Source organism: Platichthys flesus, chromosome 15 (genome assembly GCF_949316205.1).
Source record: "Platichthys flesus chromosome 15, fPlaFle2.1, whole genome shotgun sequence".
Classification (NCBI taxonomy): domain Eukaryota; kingdom Metazoa; phylum Chordata; class Actinopteri; order Pleuronectiformes; family Pleuronectidae; genus Platichthys; species Platichthys flesus.
In genome coordinates, this window is record NC_084959.1 from 15,648,575 (window position 1) to 15,673,295 (window position 24,721).

Sequence of the window (24,721 nt, forward strand, 5' to 3'; positions counted from 1 at the left end):
AATCCTCTTAGAGCCTCCTTTAAATTGGGGCCTTCAAACGCCAGTCATGTGACTGACGTTCATGTTTTAGTACACTGACTCAAGCGCTGGTGCCTGGGCCTGCCCTTGTGATTAAAGAAGCATGGAGCGGCCGACATGTCTGCATGGTTCTGGCCCTGCTCCTCATCTGCTCCATGGTTGGGGTGGACTGACATGTGTGACTGCCAAAAGCTGCAGAGCGACAAATCCCCCCACGCATACAAGCACAAACATTAACACACACATGATGAAATACATCATGAAATGATGGAGAGTCTCCATTACAGCATGTCGTTCCTACTCAGAATTACTTCAGCCTGTTGCTGTTTGTTCCTTATAAGCTACATTTCACTCCACAGACAAACATCAAGCAGGTGTCAGCGTCTGAAAAAGTGGTTTATATGTCTGATATGATTTAAATTAGCCAATAACGGAGCAGGAGTCACACCTAAAAGAAGCGTAATGGTTTCTAGTTTGTTGAATATTTATTTTAAGCCTATGCTGGTAAAATGAAAATAAAGTATTGTCATTTCTAGGCGGAGAGACTGCGGTGCATAGTCACACCACGCAGACCAAGTGATAAAGAACATTATGTCACTTCTCTTGATAAATTATTCAAAACTGTTTTACAATTACACGCAACCTTATTGACACTTTCAACGGTGGTGGCTCTCAATAATGCAAATTAATGCTTTTTTTATACTGGGTGGGAAACCTGACAACAACACACCCCTGATATTTACCTTTGTCACCTCTTCATCTCAATTTCAAGGTGAAAACCCTGTAGGATTTCTGACACTGTTTGCATGCGTATTATGGGTAACGTAGTTGGTGAGCTCATGTAGATTTTTGATTCTCGAGAATATATACAAATTTATTGATAATAAATACTTGTTTTTGTGATGTTAAATAAGTTCAATTAAAAAAGTCCCTATCTGCATCTTACCTCCTAAAAGAATAATATGAATCACCAACTATAGAAAGATAGTTGTTATAATATAGTTGCAAAACCAAACACAAGCCGTCCACTCTTAATGGAAGTGCACCAAAGGTTCAAGCTTCTACGTGACACACAGTTGCTGCATATCAATCTTAAATCTGTTAATTATTCTTGGGGAAGTTGTTTTCCGCTGTTTCATGTTTCAAATTTCAAGAGTTTACTATCAAATGCACAACAATAACATTAAGCAGTTGCTGGCAATGAAATGCTTAGGTCACAGGCTCTCTTTTAGCAATGCTCAGAGTATTACAACCAAAAAAAAAAATTTGAATAAAATAATATAAAATAGAATATCAAAAATGTTAAATAGAAAATAATAAAAAATATATATAAATATCAATATACTCACCGGAAGAAAAAACAATAGTGCAATTATGTGCAATAGTTTAAATTTGCTAAGGTGGTGGTTTAGTGGCTACGGTGCAGTGTAAAAGACAGTGACAGAAAATTCCTGGATCTGCCCCCTGATCCAGATCCAAGTTCTTCTCCGGCCCACAAAATGTGTTTGTTGTCTGACAGACATGGAGTTGAAAACATAACCTGAGCCAAAACCCCCAAAAATCTTGCTTGTAACATAATGCGAAACTTCGGCCCTTCAGGAGATGAATATAAAAACAGCTCATATGGTGCCAAACTCTGCACATACATCATTTTGCACAGGGAAGCTCAAATATCCAAGTGAAGTAACAATGCAACTCATTTTTGAGTGGAGATCATGATCTCACAACCAAACTAAAACAGAGTTATGCCCAATGAAAACCCCTTTTCTTCTTGTCTTGTTTGCTACTGGTTGAGTCATGGCTTGTCATGCAATGTAGGAAGTTATGTGAGTGAGTGATGGGGACAAGACTTACAGAAAGACAGACAAAAAAAAGTCAAATTACCCCAAGGGCTGACCTACATAACATTTTACATTTGTAGGGGGGTTCCTTGGCTGAGAAAAGATAGAATAGTGGGTTAGTATTTACAATAGGGAACCTGAGATGGTTGATATAAACTAAGCACACAATTTTTTTTAAACTGTTTCGATTTGCCTAATAATCATTCAACATGATGATTTTACATCAGAAGAGGAAACCGGGAATTCCCCTGCTGGATGCATGTTTAAATCAAACGCAACTCGAGCGCCTGAGCCAGTGAAGATGCGAGTTTAGGAGGAGTTTGAGACTCCAGTACTTCTCTCCCTGGACCTCTACACAGACCTATCGCACAGAGGGAGAGCTGCGCAGAGCAGAAACACAGAGCGGGACTACTAGTGTCGTGCAAAGTTCGCTCTCTTGGCAAAGTGAGCTTATAGCTTTCTGGGAGATGAGCCAAACTAACCAAGGGTTATTTGGTAGCACGGTTTGGCCACAGGGGGAGAGCAGAAAGGAGGCAGGCGACGGTGGCAGTGCTCCCAGCATGTCGCAGAAAAGTGAGGAAAGTCGGCTCTACTTGGTGAAGAGCTCGTTTGGAAGCGGGGCTGCCAGGCGCAGAGAACCGGACAATGCGGGCGCAAACGTCTACGGATCCGGACGCATTCGTTCACAAAGCTGTGCCATGGGGAATCACTCCCGTCAGATAGCTGCTGCGCCTCAGGAGTTGATGAACAACGGCTGCCGAGTGGATGACTCTTCTTCTTCCTGCGCCACAATCTCAGAAACAACCAGGGAGCTGTGCAAGGCTGTCTCCGTGTCCCTGGGGCTCACCGGCGACTCCACTGACACCAGCGACATGGACCCTGCTCTGCCCCCGTGTGCTGACCACATCCGCGGAGAGAGTTTATACGGAGCCGGAGCTGTGGCTCTGAGCTGCTCCGGAGCACAGGCTGCTGCTGCAGGCTACAGGTGCCCAGACCGGGACGAGCGGCCCCTGCCTGGCCCGAAGCAACTGGTGGAAGTGTTTAAAAGTTTAGAGAGCGCTGCACCCCTGCACCACTACACTGCAGCTCGGACATGTGGGGACGAGCCAGACTTTAGCCTGTGTGAGCCTGATGACAGGACCCCAGCGCGCACACACTCTTGCCCTTACTCCGCGTCCGCGCCCGGCAGCCTGGCGCACTTCAGCCACACGGGACCGGAAAGGCCGTGCCGGGGCTACAAACCGCCGGACGAGGCGCGGGACGCCATGGAGAGCAAGTTCCGAGGTTACCAGCCTGAACAGTACAGCGTCAAAGTAAAATGTGAGGAAGAGGAGAACACCAGGGCCCCATGGCCCGGAGAATACACCTTCAACGACACGTACAACTCTCAGCTGTGGGGCTCCAGGCACTGCGTAAAAGCGCGCGGCACTGGCGCAACCGGCGCGTTCATATGTAATCCATACGAGCGCAGCGTCACGCGCTCTGAGCAGTGGTACCCGGCCGGGATGCTGAGGCCCAGCTACCCCAACCCCAGCTACGTGAAGGCTGAGGTGGACGAATGGATGGACGTCAACTACAACGACACGAGGTAAGTAATAATATTAATGATGATAATAATAATAAAACATAGAATACAAAAATAAACAATAAATAGCTTTAAAAGTTTTTTATTATGTGCTTAAAAAGGTTTGCTGTGAGGTCTGAAGTAGCTAAATGTGAAGTAATTGGAACCTTACTTAATTCTAAATATCTGAAATGTGACCACAGTCTGACCGTCCGCTCACCACACTCAAGAGAGAAGGGAGTCCTGTCTCTCTCTAGAATCTCTCCGGCATTAGACACAGGTTTTAGGTTTCAAGTGTAGAATGACTGTAATAGCAGCAATTCATCATAACAAGTCAGACTTCACTGCAGGAATATGTGTAAGTCATCTAAAAAATGTAGCCTGCATTTTTTTAATAACCAACTAAATCTTATTTCGATGAATCTTTTTAAAAGGACCTGGAAATATATTTGTTTGGTTGGGATATTGGTAAGAGAGGATTTCCGTATTTTAGTTTGAGTGAGAAAATAAAGTTAATTCAGGTCCAAGTGGAAGTTGTTAAAATACATTTTATACTATTCATATACAATTTGGGGACTATATATATATATATATATATATATATATATATATAGTCCCCAAATTATATATATATATATATATATAATCACAATGTAAGAAAACATAAAGAAAGATAATAAAGTCCTATGGCTCTGTTCAAACACATATTTTGGGCTCGTACCATAATACAGCCTCTTCCTTGTCTTGTTTCCTTCATCAAACAACTCAATATGTTTCGCCCGGGACACCTGCTGTCTCTCCTGAACAACGGAAAAGGGATGTTTGTTAATGTTTGAATGGCTCCACAGCTCTTTAGTGGAAAAAAAATGCCCCACTTCTGAATCATAGCTTTTCTTTGACGGAATATTATCACTGAATTTGCTGTAACGATTTAATAAATAGGTCTGATACGACTGAATGCACAGAGGGAAATGGCAGCAAAGCAGAGCAATTGAGGATTCTTTTTAAGTGTGATAGTGTTGATAGTTTGGTGACATTACAAACATTATTTTCAAAGGTTTCACATGCTTGTTCTCCTAATGTTGCATTTGCATGAGGGCTCAAGTCTGACCTGACTACGAGGGGCACAGAGTGGCCATGACTGACTGACATGGCAAGTACCATGTGTGATCCAGCTTGACATGTCGACATGCATGGTGAATGATTGCGAGCACTGTCTGAAACCATTGTCTCTAGCTGTTAGAGGCCAGTACACTAATACACTGCACACAGTGACCGTGTAGGTACAGGGACTCGTTAAAACAGGTACAGGAATGCAGATGAAATAGAAATCAGTGGTTTCGTGGAGCCGTCCTCGTTCCTTCCCTGCTCAGGCGAGATATGACAGCCTGGCCCGTCAAACCTATTGAGCTGTGTTTTCTTAATTTGCGCCAAACTTATTAACCTATGTTAAATATTCTGACAGCAGGTGGCGACATGAAACACTGAAAAGAGAGAGATGATAGATGACAAAGGTCAGCCACATGCCGAACAGGGATCAGGCCGGTTATATGCTGTTGTGCAGTTTAGACTTTTTGCACAAGCATAAAGACCTGGGAGCACTGCTAGATCCAGCTCTCCTCTGCCTTCCCACCTCATGTTCTGCAGCCTTATCCAACAGAAAGATTTACTGAATTATCTGGACGACGATTAGTTGCTGACTAAAGCTCAGATTACGCAGGTCTGTGATGTGGCCTCGCTCTAGATTCTAGTTTTACTCAACAACTAGGGATACTTCAATAATCTATTCAGAAAAGTTTCCCTGAGTTTGAGTTAGTCCAATCTGTAATGTGTATTTGGCTAAACAGCTGCGACGGTTTCGTTCCACATTTTTTCCTTTTCTGGTGTCTTTAACCAATTTAGTCATGGCTCATCGCTCCATGGTTACTTGAGGGTTGTGGCATTATGCTGCAAGAAGGACACGGCGGCTTCGACGGGGAAGAAGGGAACAGGAACGGTTTTGCAGGCAAATGTTAAAAGAGGACGTCCTAGAGTTTGCAATTTTTTTTAAATGAAGATGTATTCAGACAACACTCTTCTGCTAGTGGGAAGGCCCAAACAGTTGATTCAGGGAGTATCACTTTAAAGTATAACTACAAAAATATCACACAAACACACAAATATATATATAGATATTTTTTATATAATTGCTATAACTTCAATGATCTGCTCAGTTGCCAAAAGCTGATCTGCTGAACTTCTTTCTGCCACCAAACAGCTAGTATCTGTTTTACCATGAACAAGCACCTGTTGCTTGGCCTCATCATTCTGCTACTTAGTAAGTCAGGAAGAACACATGCATTGTGGATATATTTCATCTGTTCTCAATGTGCAACATATCAAGCGTATACGCAATGGAAGTTGTAGTCCTTCATATATGTATATGGGTCACAGAAGGACCATCATAAAAATATTATATATATTTTTGTAGAATGCTCTTTTAAAAACCATGTATATATATTTTGTTAACAATTGTTGACACTCAAGACACTGGAATTTCCAACTTATACAGTTATTCTACTGAAACCTGTCCATGGCCTTGGTGTCATGGAACTGTACTTATATTGCATCTTTAATAACCAAACAGATTTAACCTGGGTCACAGAGAGAGGTGGATTTTGCGTTCAGTCCACATCTGTGTGTGAGGTGAATATCTACTGAAGCGATTAACAGTGACTACAAACTGCAGCAAGAGAAATCTACTGGAATTCAGTGATAATATTTATTTTTACAGGATGTGGGATCTGTCTACATTTCCATGCATGGGCCAAAAATACACGATGCTTTGCCTCCTGGTATTCTTCTGACCAAGGAGTGAAAACAGATGTTTGTTAAACTATTACTATTGCACGAAACATCACCGTAAACACAGTTTTCCAGCCTCTTCTACCTCGGCTACATCGGCTTCATTTCAGTTTTTATGAAGGTGTATTACTTTAGTTAATGATGCCAAGTGAAATGCGTTAATGAGATTACAAACTGAAGCTGCTCTGTGCATGAAGTCGCTGTGCAAACCGCAGCGCGTTAAAACATGCATCACACAGAGCCGGTGTCCATGCACAATGCTTTTTGACTACTGAAACACGGCTCTCATTCGTTTTTACTGACCTTTATAGTTGATAAAACATTATATGCTAAAGACCAGTTTGTCTTTGTCAGTTAGGAAGAGCATTTATTATACAAATCCATCAATATATTACTATTTTAGTAAAAACTATTTATCTGTATCGAATCAGTGAATGTAAATGTGTTTCTGGAAACTCTTTATTTGTTTTGGGAATTTATATTGTTGTGATTCAATAATTCCTGTTTATATATGTATTATATAGTGTGTAAACATGACAATTATCACTATGAAGAGCAGAATAACTTGAATCAGCTACAATGCCAAAATATATTCAAAACTAATTATGTAAAAGATCTTTTATTTCCGAGTTGACTATATGTCTAGTGTGAGAAACAATGTTCATATTGTCAATGTGTGACAGACTGAAATATTTCATTTACAAAAAAACAATGAAAGGTTAAAAAAAAGTTATAAACTATTTTTAAAAGTACGAAAAACACACACACACACACACACAAACACCCAAACTGGCTATAACACTAAAACAGAAAATCTATAAAGTCAGTAAATGTAAGTAAATCTTTCAGTTACTATTTTTCCAATGCTATATTTTCAACCTGAAATAATGAAATATTTGGTATTGGATCTTTACACTGTAAAATGTGTACAGTGTTTAATAGATCGTTATCATATTTTAATAAACTGACCTTTTTACAAAAAATCGTAAATAATATCATACATTTTTTTGTTCCAAACGTCATCACGATGTAACATTTTAAAAACATGTTGTTTCTCCCTTTGTTTACCAGTGAAACTTTGTGTTGTAGAAACAGTCCTGTGAACTTCCAGCCTATAGAAAAGTGCCCCATGCAGCTGGAGCAGTAAGTTATTCACTCTTAAACGCAGGTTAGGATGTACTGAATGTGTACTAGGAAGCATTATATTAATAATGTGGGTTCAAAAGAACTGTTATACTGGGTATGATTAGTTTCTGTCTGTGGACTGAGAGCGTCGGCATGCTGATCCTGACATATTATTCACATGTATTGCTGATGGATCCGGACCACAAAAAAATTCTCTGTCACTATTCATCTAAACTCAGCTCTCTTTGTTTAAAATGATGTGTCATGTTAATTACAGCCTTAACTGGACTTCAATCTAAGGCCTGAAGACGGCTAATTACAGGTTTCATAGATTTTCATTGTTGTACGTGAAATAAATTGGAAACTGTGAGCAGGAGAGGCCTTTCAAACAATATACTGGAGCACTTACCAACGAGCTGTGTGGCAGGTTTTTGTTAGAATTTGTCTTGTCTGTTTAAATGAATTATTCTGACACCTGAAATGAATCAAGGCACAGCGGATGTTTTTCCTCTGAGCTTCCTCTCCGCGCCTCTTTTTTTTTTACGCCGAACCTTGAAATCTTAGTTGCATATCACTGAGGTAACGTTATGTCTGAGCCCTTTCCCAGTCCCTCAGTGTTTCAAGGCTATACCTGGACGCCCCATCGTGTGCGGCCCCCCCCCCCCCCCCCCCCCCCCAGCTCGGCTGCGGTGTTGGCACTCCACTCTTTCCCACACCGTCCTCAGTCATCACACGCTCTACCCTCCTTAAATCACACAGCGAGAGGCTGCAGCATGGCTTTGGGGAGTGAACGCTAACTGCTTTGTGGTTAGTTTGGAATTTAACAATTATGGAGTTGCTCTGGTGAACAAGTTGAAGGTTAGGTTTTATTTATCCCGAATGGGCTATTCGTTTCAGAAGACGTAGAAGCTATAGGATTAAAAAAATAAAAGTAGCAGTGAGTTATACTGTATAATTATATACAGCTATGCTACCAATTATTAAATGCCAGTCCAATCAGAAGCAACTTGTTGAATCACATGGCGAGCACACGGCCATAGCTATTCATGGTCTATAAACTTCTGGTATCATATGTTTGACTGCAGGTTTGAGGCTGGCAGAGAGCACATGTTCCCCATGGAGTTCTTCTTTCCACCACAGAGGACGTGCCTGATCTGTTCAGACGAGGCGTCTGGCTGCCATTACGGGGCACTCACCTGTGGCAGCTGCAAGGTTTTCTTCAAAAGAGCTGCAGAAGGTAAGGAGCCAAACGTCTACGACTTGGTCGCAGCCCTTTGAAGCTCATGTATTCTTGCTATTTTTGAAGACCTGTTTACATCCACCGTGGAGGTTGTTTTAACCAATGTTTGTTGGTAGGTTTATTTGTTTTTCAGCAGCATAAAGTAAAACCTTGACCAACAGATTTCCATGACACTTGGGAGAAGGATGGGACATAGGCCAAGAAAGAGCCCATCAAATGTTGCCAGGGATCCAGAAATTTGATATTGACAATTTGCTTGGGAAAATTGGTGGAAATGTTAAAAACACCCTTACTTGCATTGTTTAAGAAAATGAAAATAAATCATGTCATTGGAATTTTTGATTTCATATCCCCGCCTTGCACCAACATTAATGAAAATCTGTTGAGTAATTTTGTGTAATTCTCCGGACCAACCGTCCAATCGAAACACCAACCAACCAACATACCATCTATCCAACCAACAATAAACGGATAGAGGAAAAGTAACCTTGTTGGGATTATTGGGTTAACAGTGTTTTACCTTTGTTTTCTCTGTCCAAGTAGGCAAACAGAAATACTTGTGTGCAAGCAAAAATGACTGTACCATCGATAAGCTAAGAAGAAAGAACTGTCCTTCTTGTCGGCTGAAGAAGTGTTTTGAGGCTGGAATGACACTTGGAGGTAAGAGGATTCATGTACTAAAATAGGCTTTGATTTATTTGTATTACTCATTGCTGCTCCCACCAAATATGATATACATCTGTATGGACTATGATAAACATAGCATACTACATACTGTGTGAACAAAGTACACAACGGAGAAAGTGAAAGTCCCAAAAGTGAAACTATTAATGGATTCCCAAGACCAAGTACTTTATTCTCTACACTGCACATCTTAGCTGGCTCTCTTCAATTGCAGCATCATCACAATAGGGGATGTTACTGATAATCAAGCCCCTGACTGAGCTGCCATGCAATTTAGACCTCTTCCATTCACTTCTCCTTACTGTCACCCAGGCCTGTTCGTCATGAAGATTGACATGTAGTGGACTAATTTTAGTCTTGTGTTCAATTTTCACTCTCTTCCATTTTCTCATTCTGTTAGCGGTGAAAATTGTACCGGAGGCACAAAGTTGACATGAGACATGTGAATTAAAGCAGAAGACATGCTGGTAATTTCACCACCAGCCGCTGACAAACCCATGGAGGGAAAATGTGATCTAATGCTGTGATTGTCAGTAAAAAGGCACACCTTTTCTAGTTGTGGCTAAAGAGATCCTTTCACTTATGTTCTCACCATGCACATGTAATTCATTCCGGGGCATTTCACGGGAAAATCTATGACAATAATTGGTAGCAGTGGAGGTAGAAAAAATTATTATTATCCCATTATTACTCAAAGTTCTTCAAAGTGAAATCAAGAAATACGGGGGGAAAGGGAGCGTATTAATTTGAGGAAACATAAAAAAGGTATTGGCAGCTTTATGAACGATTTATTATGTTTGTATCGTTAGTTGAGTTGATTGAGAATCAGAGCTATTGAAGATTTTCTTCATTTTTTCCCAATTCCATATTATCCTGGCATGTTAATTATGTCCACAAATAGAAGCTGAGCAGGTTGGTTATCGCTGTCAAATCATGATAGTTTGATAGTAGGCTCATTTGCCAGCAGTGTGAAGAAAGCTCACTGCACATCTGCACAGAGGCTTTTGGTGTGGAAATCCACATACATGTCATACGGTCTATCATAGGCTTGAAAACAGGTCCAGAACAATCTAGACCCTGCACTCTTTCATGAACTTTCTTCTAGAGCAATTTGTCTCCAACCCACTGTGACACAAATACGAGATGTGCTTAGAGCCACATCCGCTGTCATCAAGTGTATTTTAAAGTAAATGATTGACACAAGCAGCCAGTAGCAAGGGTTCTCTTTGTAGATTTGAAATCCATAAGGAGATTTATTTGTGGTTTTATGAACCAAAAACCACCTCAGTGTAGTTGTCATGCTCTCAGGCACTTCTCTCTGACCTGAACTGTGACTGTGTTTGAAATCTCCCTCTAAGTCACCAACCCTTAATTTGCTTTATAGGGTCTTCTATGTTTATTTTACACTTAGTATTAAAACTTTTAGGTAAAAAACACGTTGAATGATCATCTTCAAATGTTGAAATACAAACAATGCATTATGGGAAACAATTAGTACACTCCATAGGGTATAAAAACTTCGCTAAACATTCAGAGGGCCACTACAAAATGGCCAACTATACATATCCCCTCCCCCAGTTAGAGCCAGTTAGTCACAAGAGGTGGACATGTTTGGAGGACCAGGTAAACCCAGTATATTGGCACAATGAAACTGCCGACTCAACTGTTTTGTTCCTTACTTTTCCTATGAACATAAATGTGACGTCTTGGTCATGGCTCAGTTTCAAACGGGCTTCAGACCGTGTTGTCAGTCGATGTTAACTTGGCACAACACCAGTAGTTTCTGACGGTCACTTCTCAAGTTACCACAACGACCAGATGGCGGGACTGGATTTAAACACCTGACACCTGAGCTGATTAGAATCGGAGCTCACATCAGAAACAAGCCGCTGTCTCTGATGATGTCATAGAAACTGCTGGAGCCACATTTTTTGAGAAGAGCGATCGTCAATGGGAAAAGTCCAAAACTTGACCAAACAATCAATGTTGTAACTCACCAAATTCCTGGCTCAAAAGAAAAAGGACTTTGCATCCAGTCAGGAATTATGGATATTTCATACATGAGATTTTAAAAGCATTATTGATCAGAATAATATAACATTATATCAATGTTTGTCATCATAATTGCCAATAATGGATCATATTAATATACCATATATACAAAAAGTAAAGCTTAATATTAAAATAATATGTTAAATTTTTAATAACAACATTAAAATCCCAATATTACTCTGCTATTATCAAGCAATTACCCCATTATCACATATCCTTATGGAGCTGTCACATAAATGTGACGTGTAGATGCAATGCTCCCACTCACCTTTGCAGAAACACGATTTACTATTTATTTGATAAGCTAGTGACGTCATGACAACTACAACCTGGACACCAAAGTGACATTTAACTGCAATAGAGATTACAAACAATTATTTCCAGCAGGAGGAGGACGTGCTAAAGTAAACTTCCTGTGAATGTAAATGAAGTGAGCAGAGTTCGATTGAAAGCGATTGTAGTGGAGAAATCTGCTTATTCACCGGAGGTCAGATTTAGTTGGGAATGACAGTACCTCGGCTAATACATTGTACCTATGGACTTATGAGTGGAACACATTGGCTTCGATTCAAGCATGGAGATCTTAAGGTTAGCTCATCCCAACCTATTTACACTGCACTCTGCAAAGATCGGATACCTGTGTGTGGGTGTTTGTGTGTGTGTGCGTGTGTATGTGTGTGTGTGTGTGTGTGTGTGTGTGTGTGTGTGTGTGTTACAGTTGAGAATTACATGGGGGAATTTTTAATTAAACATTTGTATTTCCAGTGTTTGTTAACAGATCAGAAATGGAAATGTGAGACTTTCAAATGAGTCGTCTTATATAATCTGCAATTTGCTTTGGACGCGGTCATGTCTGACAGAGACTTAGGTTGTATCTATTACTGGCAGTTCAATATTTATTAGATTGGAGTGAAAAGCCAAGCTGCGGTGTTATTGAGAGATTCTCAACCCTGGAGCTGCAGGAGGCAATAGCATGACAATTAACAGTTACTTTTTACCGTCAGTCAACTGTGATTAAAAGGGATCAAAGAAATAATAACTTTGCAACTATTTAAGGTTTTCCTTCACTGCCTGTATCTAAATAAATAAAAATAGACCTTTTTAAAGATTTCGTTGTGCATCCCACTTTGACATCTAAAATGTCTGTTCTGCACTCAGCACATTGTCACCATTTTTACATTTGCCTGTCACTCACTCTGCAACACTGCTGTCACTGTGAAATAACTGGCTGAGCTGAAGCGTAGCTGCTCACAACTCTGACAGACAACTGTCAGTGATTGAGTACAGTGCATTCATCCTGACTGTTAAAGAATAAATGTATCTGGTTGCGGTTAAGCAGAGAAAATAATTATTCCAGGCTGATTGTTTCGCTGCTTACTATACACGGCCGTTTGCTCCACCGAATCGGGCTCCAATTTACTGTAGTTTGTAAGTGCGGGTTGTCATACGGAGTAGCTGCATCAGGATTCTCAGCTTTTGTGGGGAAAGAAATTGTAGCTTTATCATTGCTGAAGATGGTGGAGCAGAGTTTTCTTTTTATTGGATTCAGTTGTTTTAGCATTTTAGTGCCATCTAATCTCTATATTTCTGTATGGAAGATTCTGCAAATTGACATACTGTACTGAGGTTTAAAGTTAAAGAAAATCATTGTAGACCTCTCAGTGTTTTCACCTTTTACCTTTTACATCTGGATGACTAAGACTCACACGCAGGCCTTTCCACCAGATAAGCCTCATCTGGTCTGAGAATTTTTTTCCAAATGGAATTTGATTCAATGTCTTCAAAGCTATTCGCAGATCGTCATTGTGTATTGTCAGAAAAATAATTTATATTTTACTTATTAATTACAAACTGCAGTTGCCATATGAGACATTTCTTATTGAGGATTTAGAAATTAAGGAATAACTAGTCCCGTGCACGTTGTAAACCTGCCTGTTTGGAACGGGCTGTTTGCTTAACCTGTGGTGATAGCAGCTTTCATTCTGAAATTGTCAAAGTGACCTGCAGTAATCAAGCTGAGGCAAACAAAGACCGGCTGCTGGACCCTGAAGCTGCAACACCGCGCCTGCAAAAAGAGCAAAACCCTCAACACGAGAATCAGCTATCATTAATTACATGTTCATGAATGCACGTTGTCGAGATTAACAATATGAGTAGCGTTGATGAGTGCCAGCAGCCGCTGCCACAAAGTGCTGGATGCCACATTTAGCTCCAGAGGGTAAATTGTTTAGTATCATAAAATCCGAGGTAGAAAATTCCTCGTGGCTCCAGATACAAGTCTTTAGATGTAAAACCAGCTGGATTCACCATTACAATCCAGTCAGAGGTATGAGGATAAATAATATAATCAATATTAAATAATATCCTACAACTCTTCCTCCTTTGTCCTCTTTTAATTAAGGAGTATGAATATCAGGTTTATTATAGCATAATTACTGATTGTGAACTGACTCGCTTACCTTGCTTTTGTTTAAAGCACGTAAACTAAAGAAGATCGGACAGCAGAAGAACCCTGAAGAGGATCATCCTGTGCAGGACTCTACCGAGGTCATCCAGAATATCTCTCCTAAGTCGGGCCTGAACTTGAACTCCCAGCTGGTCTTCCTCAACATCCTGGAGTCCATCGAGCCTGAGGTGGTGAACGCGGGACACGACTACGGCCAACCTGACTCAGCTGCCACCTTGCTCACCAGCCTCAACGAGCTGGGAGAGAGGCAACTGGTCAAAGTGGTCAAATGGGCAAAAGGATTGCCAGGTAGGACACTGATAGAGGCAAAGTTGATCAGCTAATTTACTGGAGAATTCAACTTACTGATGTAAGTTCTAACGTCCACTCTACCTTCAACACCGTCTTGATTCCTAGGGAAATGTCTTAGGGAGTTTTTGGCTGAAAAACACTTTGGTTCAATTATTTACCTGAAATGCACAAAATGTTCCACAAACATGAGAGCAACTGCAGCAGCAGGTGATAATTGCCTGTGAATTGATCCATAGTGATTATGGCAGTTTTAAAATACTGCTTGGAGACAGGACATATGTCCTTTTCTTATCACATTGTTATAGTTTCAGCCTGTCCATTCATCCTTTCATTTATTCAGTAATTTTGCATGTGCTCAAGCACATACTTAAAATCGGCTGTCATTTCACATCGTGCTACTCCCATCTTATAGGCTCTCTCTATCACTCTCATTCACTCACCTTATTTGATCCCCCACCCCATCTGCACCTTTTCTACCTCTCTGTGTATTAACATCTGTTTCCACACTGTCCTCCTGATTGTGCCTTTTGCTTTAGTCTGACCCCTTTACATTCTTGTATCCCTGTTTTTTATGGGTATTTTTTTTAAAGCCCAGAGCATGAAAACTGAAAGCTTCTTCACTATAGGTTTTTGTCCTGCTCTGTGGAACAATGGAAAACTCATCCCCTGCCTTGGCCACACCCAGACCCTATGGAGGAGGCTAGTCAGTTGGAGGATGAATCCAATCTACAATCCTGAGCAGTCCACCAGACCCCATGGGAGGGAACCTGATCAACAGGGCTCCACATTTTTATTTAATTTCTACCAATTTCCTTCTTTCTTGATGTTCCATCTTTGGGTTAGCCCTAGCATTTCTGTTGTTGCCAGGAGCTGGGGGCGGGGGGGGGGGGGCAGTCATGGCTACAGGCCTTATTCTGATGACCCTGGGTAAAATACATTGATCAAATCGAAGTGGCTCTAAAATTGATCCCTGAGGAACACCACAAGTTATATTCTACCATGTGTGAGAGCCAAAAACACTTTCTCTCCGAGAGAACATAATGACCTTTGCAGAGAGGTCAGTGTGTTCTCTCAATCTATTCAAAACATAGGTTATATGACAGCAAAAACATTTTGGGTGGATCATTTTTTTAAATCTGCAATGTTGTGTCACATTTTTTGACATGGATTCTTTGTCCTTAGGTTTTAGAAATCTCCACGTGGATGACCAAATGACTGTCATTCAACACTCATGGATGGGGGTGATGGTGTTTGCCCTGGGATGGAGGTCCTATAAGAACGTCAATGGCAGGATGCTTTACTTCGCCCCAGATTTGGTGTTCAACGAGTATGTACATCTCTGGATTCAATTATGTTTTGTCAAAAGATTTTAGCAGTGGGTGACCAAAAATCTCTGCTTCTCATTACACATATCACCCCCAGTGAGTAAGCTGGTGCCATCATACATAATACAGAAACCAATCTCGGTCTGCCTTCGTCTCTCTCTGTTTCTCTCTCTCTCTCTCTTCGTCCCTCTGTGATTCAGCTCATGCACAAACACAAAGACATCTCTAGAATTGTATAAAAGTAAAGTAGAAATTGTTGCGTTCTTTTCAGGACAGTGTTCATCCAATTTCCCCCCTTTAGGTGTTCTATTGTACCCGTGAGATTAAAGTAAGGAACATTAGTTCTCAGCATTCAAATTGTCACGGCTTCAGCTGATTCAGATATGAATATTACAGACAACAAAAGTGGTGAGGTGTGTCCAATTATAAGTGAGGAATATTAATGCTTACAACACCTGATATCTTAGTTCTATCGAATGTTCAAAATGATATCAGATTTCATACATTTGTCTTCAAATTAATGTGTTTTTAAATGTATATGTACTATTCATGTTTAGAACAACTCTTATTTATCTTCCCCACACAAACTCTATACATTGACAAATACATTGGATACATCTTTCCATCTTTCATCACTATATCAGTATGTTGCAATTCACACACCTGTATAATATAATTGTAAAGACACTTTAGAGAATAGAGTTAATATTATGGGCAGTTTTTATTTTTATATGAAAAAAAGCTGGTATTTGGGCCCTCATCTGTTCATGCTGCATACCACATTTGATTGTAATTGATTCAATTGGGCAGAATAGATTATATATTTTTTGAAATGGCAGAAAATCCACCAAGATAGATTTACTTGGTAAGTCACTTTGGAAGATGCCCCATGCTCTCTTCTATTATCAAGCTTTTTGGAAAGATCTCAAATCAAGAGAAGTGTCCCTGGTGAATTTGGCAGGTAGAATAACCCCAATAAGAATTTATATTTATGAGTATATCTGCACAAGGGTTAAAGAAACCTTGTGATCATGGAAGATTAATCTTGAACTGGCGGTAAAATCCTGTGCAGGGAACTAAATTTGCAACAAAACATGAACTGCCACACTGAAGCTGCTCAGTGACCAGCAGACATGACTGTGGTCAAACTGGTCCGCTTCAAGAAAATGCTGTGTAACTCCAGTCACGTCAGTGTGTGGCAGGCTGCTGCTGAAGCATTTGAGAATCTATGCACAGTGAACCGGCGCTAAATCAACAAAGCTTTTAAAAAAAGTAGTTGTTCAAAACTATCCAAGTGTCACGGAATATGAGAATTAAGTAAGGGCTTGAATAGTAAATAGTATCCCACATTGACATAAGTGGATACTTTAAATGAGAGAGGACCATTAGTGTTTTCTTTTCTTTTCCGTTCTCACAGTTTTTAGTGTCCTCAATATGACGCCACAACCATTATGCAAAACAGCGGCAAAGTTTTTGACAAAGCACAACACTGGGAGTGTACCAGTGTGTCTAGACTGGCAGGGAGCATCAACATTTAATACAATGTCGTGAAGCTAACACACAGGACGCATTTACTTGATGTTTACAACAAGAGTTTAATTCTGAAAACAGTGAGCTATGGACTATATGTTATATAATAATGTTATGTTAGTTTATTATGGAAATGTTGAGCTTCATTGATTAGTTAGTTTCTATGTAATTATAGCAGTTAAAGTTGCTTATACACAAATAATAGAAAGAGGAAAATAAAGTGGCGATCTTGGGAGTATTTTAATTATGTTAGTATAGCTTCACTAATATTATATTTTAATTTAAGGGCTCTGCAGGGATTTAGAACTGCCCCTGCATACAGTTGGCAGATTTTCAAGAACAGAATAGGATTGAATCAAAACATGTCTGAGCCCAATAACGGCTTCAGGGCGTCAGGTGGAGATGGTGGATATCTGGGCCAAGACTCTGTCTTCTTATTACTGTACTTTGTTTACAGTCTAACACAAACAGTGATATTTTTATAGGAGTTTTAGGTCCAGACCATATTTTTGTTCATCTCTATTAACAGATGAAAAGAATGCCGATAGATTAAAAAGCAAGCAGCTGATGCAGTTCGGTCAACCTGTTCCCCACTGTTCCATACAGGCTGGAAACTGAAACCAGGAGACCTACAGCCCCAAAACCGTGTCCCCTGCCTACAGATTCTGCATTTTCACCTGGAGAACATATAAATAATCAATAAAGATGAGGGTCAAAGGTAAACCAAAAAAACATTTAGCTATGGCTCAACCCCAGAAGCACTTAATTCTTCCATTCCCATGAATCCACTTAGAGGTGTCTTTCATTACACACTCTCTCCTTTGAAACAGTCATGTCTTTCAAAGTCATGCCCCCAGTTTGGAAATCAGGCTTTGGACAAAAACGGTGGTTCTCCTCATCCATTTTGAAGATATCATGATGATATATCAAGAAACTTCTCATATATGTATAATTTATATTTATACAACCACATACCTGAAACTATACATCCATTTCAATGCATTAGTCAATTCATTACTTGTCCCTTTTTATCTTTATGTCACTGCAGCTGGGGCCATTTCAATATCAAACTGATTTATTTCACCCTTTATCTTCAGACATGATTTACATTTTCTGTTCCTGACTCATAATAAAGGCAGAATGATTTCACATTTTAAGGAATGGCAAACTTTGACATCTTCGTTCAGTCATGATGAACATGAAATATCCAATCGGCTGCTGTGATGAACTCTAAACCAGCGAAAAACGAGGATGATTCTGATAATGTAATGTGGTAATGATAATCTCGCGCCAGAAGTCAAAGATCACACAGTAGAAATTGAATTCACTGTCACTGTCACCATTACACCGGTAATAAAGACGGATCTAACCTCTGCCATTCTTCCCTCTCCTGCTGTCGCTCGTTACAGAACAAATGTCCAATGTACAAGGCGGTTCGTCCTTTGCTTCTCTGCGATTTGAACACCCACTCACTTCTCTGGTCCTGACCTTTTCACGTCCGCAGAAATCGGATGCACGTCTCCACCATGTACGAGCACTGCATTCGGATGAGGCATCTCTCCCAGGAGTTCGTGCTGCTGCAGATCACTCAGGAGGAGTTCCTGTGCATGAAGGCCCTGCTCCTCTTCAGCATTCGTAAGAGCCGTCCTGTGTAGCGAGCACGGCGACAGAGTCCGAGGATTGTCGGAACGTGAAGTATAACCTGTGTCTGTTTCTCACCAGTTCCAGTCGAGGGTCTGAAGAGTCAGAAGTACTTTGACGAGCTGCGTCTCACCTACATCAACGAACTCGACCGGCTCATCAGCTGTCGAATGACGAACAATTGTTCTCAGAGGTTCTACCAGCTCACCCGACTGCTGGACTCTCTCCAGATGGTGAGACAACACTGCTTCCTGTAATCTCTGGTTAATTGTTGTTACACGTGCACACATATTCCGTCCTCATGCCAGAACATGTTGTTGCATTTTACCAAATCAGAAGGTCAGGGAAAACAACATAAATTTAAGAGTTTAATTTGCCTAAAATGTTTCTCGGTGAAAGCGTGCAATTAAATCAGAGATTGTCCTGCTATTTTTAAAAGCCGGTGGAAAAATGCTGTGTTCATGTTGGTACATGCAGAATGTGATTAAAATCTTTTTTTTCATTCGAGGGAAGAGTGCTAGTTTGGTGTGTGTTATGTTTTCTAGACTCATGCCTACTGAGTCATAGTCAAATATGTGCCTGTTGTGAGTGTCATTAAAATGATGTCATCTCTTTGTCTTTTCTCTCTCGGTTTCAGACGGTAAAGAAGCTCCACCAGTTTACGTTTGACCTTTTCGTTCAGGCTCAGTCACTCCCCAGCCAGGTCAGCTTTCCAGAGATGATTGGAGAAATAATATCAGTTCATGTACCACGGATCCTGGCAGGTTTGGCTAAGCCCATCTTGTTTCACCAGTAGACAGATTTCTTTAGAAAAAAAAATGATTACTCTGCCCTGCTGCCTCCATTAACTTCAACCAATGCTTTGCACTGTTTCCCCTCCATGTCCAACATAATAGTGCCAAGCTCTGTCCCATAATCATCTGTTTTATTGCTCAAGCTTTTTTTTTTTTTTCCTTTTAGCTATAATTGAGATTGTTTGCTCTGAACTGATAAAGCTTTTATCTGCAGAGCTGCGAGGCATCAGCCTGTTGACAGCTCTGCTCTTTCTGAGTGGAGGGTTTGTTTTATTCTGCTCGGCCAGAGATGCTACTTTACATATGCAGCAAGTCTGTAAATCATAAACGTAGCAGGGTTAAAAACATCAGGTTTTGCATGTGACCTTCATTATAACAACACTTGAGGAGGTACACATAAATATTAAAAAACAAGCAAATGAAAGATGGCCCACAGAGCCGGAGAGAAATGGATCACCGTAATAAATTGACACTCTGTTTTTATAAATGCTGCCTTCAGGTGCTGTGAGTGAAATAGAAAGTGATAAATACAACTTGTAAGGAATGTAAGAGGCAAAAATTTGAAATGTACAGGTTTAAGGTTTTTCAGAAAATTCAACTTGAAGATTTTTTTAAATTAAACTCCCTAATACATGCACAAGATCCTGAAATCCCAGTGTGGCAATAAAAGGTGTTCATAAACTGTGCTTAATAAATCAGCACTGAAAAAAACTAATTTGATTTTGTTACACTACTTAAAGTAGAGTAAATGTAAAACATTGATGTTTCAAATCCAATAGTAAATTGGGATATTAAATCACAATTGGTTACAATTGGTTCTCAATGAGGCGCAGGAAATGATCACTCAGTTGTATTTACCACTTACTAGGTTTGGCACTACAGTGTTTCTGAAGGCAGGGGCAGCTTTTATTTATTTATATTTTTTAAGTTTGACCTGTTGTGAATATGAGTATTTATATCTGCCAGATTGTGCTCATTCATTGGTTAAAAATTAGTATTTAATAAATCACAATTACAATAAAGTCAAAGACTACTTTACCTTTTCTTTAAGAAAAATTGTGGACAAGATGACAGGTCATATCAGATTGTAGAGCAGGTGGCAGCCAAACAAGCAAAATTCGACATTATACATTTGAAAGATTAAAGTAAAATATCGTTCATATTTTCTTATAAGATAGAGCAAAGTGTGGAATTTGAACCAAGCCACAAAAGAAACAGTTAAACTAAATTGAATACACAATCTAAGTCCTGTACGTATGGCAGAATTGACAGGAAACACACACTTCACTCACACATGTCTTCACACAGTCAGTCTCTCTGAGCCAGAACAATATGGACATCTTGAAAAGACACTTCAGGTTGACAGTCATTCTGCATTTCAAACCTTTTTCCCGTGCAGTTGAAATGTTTTCTCCTGGATCGGCCCAATGAATCCAGATCTGCATCAAACTGTAATGGGCTCCTCATTGACACATATCACATCCTTCTACCAATTTTTTGGGAAATCCGTCCAGTAATGTTTGCATAGTCTTGCTACGCAAACATTATCAAACAAATGTTATCAAACAAATGAACCAACACACAAACAGACAGGGGAGAAAGAAGGTAAAATTAGGTAAGATGGGTCAAATCTGACAGTTTGTTATGAAGTTTTGATATTATATTTCTCAACACAGCTTCAAAGTTCATTCATACATGAAAATTAGATGACATTTGAATCAAAGGGCAACATGAATTATTTTTTGTCTGGTGATAATAAACAACATTTCTGGAACTCCCACAGAAAAACAGCTGCAGGACAAACTAATGATTTGGAGTAGTGGCTTTAGAACATATTGTGAAATGGTGAATGAGATGAATGTGGCGCTCTGAGTCTTAACAACCATTCAAACCGTTTACACTACGAGTCACATTCTCCTATTTCATCTATCCATAAGGTGATTCTATTTACGTGGCACAGCCGCCAGATTGACCCCCCATCAGATTATTGTTACATTTACCATAAACTACGTTAAAGAAAAGAATGGAAGCCCTTCAGTCACTTACCATTGTTCCTCCCAGACAACACAGTGTTGACAGCATCATGCAGAGAACTCAGATCATTGCAATGATGTTCCAACCGAACAACAGATATAAACTCACAGCCATCTTAAAAGTGGAAGGCCCTGAGCTGTCGAATATGGAAATCCATGACTGCGGTTGCATAAAGCTCACCGATACCATCCAAGAAAAGAAACCCCAGTGGAATGCTTTGAAGATAACCAAACACAGACACTGGAGAGCAGCTGATGAGAAGTGTCGCCATCGATCCAGTTGAACCAATTCATCAGGTTTTTGCCTGAATCCAGCTGGTGAAACACTGTGTATATATGTCCCAACACTCGTTGTGCAGTGAGTGTAACTAAGGACTTAATCATTTCAGTAAAAGAGTCTGAATCCAGCTGCTGCGTGTTTATGACAATCCAACACAAACAAAATCGACCGAAAAACTTCTGTGGCTTCTTCGGCCTTTTCAACAATTTTCAACAAGGTTTTATTATTGAGTAAATCCAACCATTTTTTTTTAAAGACAGTTTATTTTACACGCCTGTAGATGCATGCACCAAGTGTATAGTCTGTGTAACGTCTAGCTTTACAAAAAGCACTGCTCAGACATGTGTGCGTGTGTTCCTTTGGTTACCTTTGTGTTCTATACTATCTGACAGCTGTCCCCTGCATTGAACCACGGCGACACTATCGGGAGGCATGAAAAATGTGTTGTACAGTGCACAGTGATAAGCGGACAGTGTTCATCCATTAACGTAAGTGAAGCTTGTACCTAACTTCATCCGCACAGGTCCTCATGTCTTTTTCTTGTCTTTTTTATATGAAATTTGCTATGTGAAAAGGACGGGGTGGGGGGAGGAGAGGCGATCTAGTCGCTACGGACAAGTATAGTTCATGCATGAGTCTTGACCCCAATGCACCTACTAATTATAGCCCTGAAACTTGATAAAGACGTGTCTCCTGTCAGTTGTGACGCTGTAGACAGGAACCCCAGATAAAATATTATTCTTGTGCAAAAGCAGTAATATGATTTGGAGAATTTGTGTTTTGAATAAGCGGAAAAATGCTTAAAAAAGTTATAATCAAATGATAAAATCCAGAAACCGATATTCAAGTCTTTCTACATTTCCTGAATGCACTATGTTGTACGACTGTTCTTAACAGTTACACTTTGTTTCTCTTTAATCTTTATAACACTGTTCTAAATAATGCAGTAGTCTGTTTCTATTAATCCTGTGTAGCTTTATTGTGCATTAGACAGGGCGGAATCTGAAGGCGTTACAAGTGCCAGTGCATCTCAATGAGCCATACACTGTCGATGCCCCTGTTTTTTTTTTCCAATACTGAAACGACTGAATCACAGTAGGCTGTGTTCTGTTGGACGTCATTGGACAGGAGCTGGTATTTGCCCGATGTACTGCATATGAAGCTCGTTCTTTGTACATGAAACAGTAACTGTATATATTGATTTGTTTATTGTCCGTTTTGGTGTCTGGACACTTGACTTTTACAGTCATCTCTTGTATGATTTATACCTTTTGTGACTTGCTGTGTGTTTTTTTCGAATTTGTGTATTTTTCAAAAAGATGTAAAGCTGCATAATCTTTTGAAGGCAATTAAAAAAATACTTCTGACTCTAAAAATGTTTGTTTTGAATTTCGAGTAGTGAAGTAGTGAGGTTTGTCATTTTCACGACCAAAACATTAATGAGAAATAAGCTCTGAGGTTTTATGAGGACATTCATTTCAATCAAATAGTTAATAGTTGGATTGCAGCATAAACTGCTACGCAGCAGCGGAGAGGGAGAATTAAACCTGTAAATATGTAACAACATTACAGCCTCTCCAAAGCCCAACACCACTTTGTAAACAAGCCGTTTTAAACATGCTGGAGTAATAGTCAGTTACCAATTAGGACAATTAGCTAGCATGGTGTCATGAATGGAAAAAATAGAGGGGTGATTTAACAAGATTCAGTTGGTAGTACATTCCCAAACCAGTGGGATACATTAGCAATAAATACAACTTGGATGCAGGTTTGAAGATCCAGTAAACAGTGTGTGTGCTTCACTGAGAACACACCTACTTTTGTTCTTTTGTGAGCATGTGTGCTCGTGTGTGAGAGTCCTGCACTTCGCCGCATATTAATTAGGAATTGGCCTGAAATCAGCAGGGGAATTTCCGCCTGGCCCTGATGTGGGCCAAGCACTCGCCGCTGCAGAGGATGGTACAGTCACGGTAGCTGTGAGAAGCCTTGAGGCAGTGAAATAGGCAGAGGTGAGGAGGACTGGCTCGGGCTGGCAGCGGAGGACGGAATGTGGTCAGAGGAGTGGATTACAAAATAAATACAATGTCTACAACAGTCTTTTTATTCAGATGACTGCTGAGTGCATAATGCTGAAGCGCTTAGCTTCTCCTCTTTCATTACCAATGTTGTAGGTAGAAAAGTTTATGCAATAAATTCTTAACTTAACTGCTATTTTGATTATATTTTGCTTCTGCATTTGTGACCTGTTGAAACAGGATCGTGGTATGGGAGTGAATGAAGGTCAAACCACATGGAGCAACAAGATCAAATATGCTCCTTAAAAAGCAGGAGGGACACAGATTAAAGAAGATCACAGTCAAAGTCAAGAGGCTTCTTAAAGTATTCAACACATGGAGGGAGGGATGGACACAGTTGGAAGAACAAAAAACTCATAGCATAGGGGAGGATGGTCAGTTTTAACTTTGAAGAGTTACCACCGCACCATGGCAGCTCGTTCTTTTCCTGTAGAGTCACCAGGCCATTCACATCTGTAGCCTTTAATGACATGTCTCAACTACCAGATGAGATGCTATATTATTATTAGGTACACATGGTCATGCTCCTCTCAGGATGCGGTTTAACCATTAGCTCCAATACCTTGGTGTAGGACTAAATATTTGCAGAACTAAAGACACGACACTTCTCATCAGCTATACTTTGTGTTTCGCTCTTATTAGCAAATGTTTACATGCTCAAATGCTAAGCTAAGACAGTATACATGGTAACATTATATGAGCACTATCATATATAAACATTTTGACATGCTTTTTTATTCAAGTAAAACAAAAATAACTACAATATTAACATTTATTTGTTAATGAGAATTGAGTCTCGAGCCCAATCATCTTTCACCCATTTACATTCCTCTGATTGAATGTTTTTAACAAATACAAGCACCTCCCAACCATCTAGAACATGACTCTTTATTGTAGCATCAGAGGGCTTGTATCCA

General features: G+C 40.0%; 1 protein-coding gene across 6 annotated transcripts; it reads left to right on the plus strand.

The window, feature by feature from the left end:
• The first annotated feature begins 2,231 nt into the window (after positions 1 to 2,231).
• On the plus strand, positions 2,232 to 23,105 carry LOC133969474 (androgen receptor-like). 6 transcript variants are annotated; one of them, XM_062405984.1, is made up of 9 exons: positions 2,257 to 3,447; positions 7,339 to 7,410; positions 8,478 to 8,629; positions 9,173 to 9,292; positions 13,845 to 14,123; positions 15,309 to 15,453; positions 18,486 to 18,616; positions 18,704 to 18,855; positions 19,260 to 23,105. In XM_062405984.1, exons 1-9 carry the CDS (start codon positions 2,327 to 2,329, stop codon positions 19,416 to 19,418), a joined length of 2,331 nt encoding a protein of 776 aa, XP_062261968.1. In that variant the 5' UTR covers positions 2,257 to 2,326; the 3' UTR covers positions 19,419 to 23,105. The 6 variants fall into 6 exon arrangements, with proteins under 6 accessions (XP_062261973.1, XP_062261968.1, XP_062261970.1 ...); XM_062405986.1 differs by having other exon boundaries at positions 2,258 to 3,447; positions 7,357 to 7,410; XM_062405985.1 differs by having other exon boundaries at positions 2,259 to 3,447; positions 9,176 to 9,292.
• Positions 23,106 to 24,721: the final 1,616 nt, after the last annotated feature.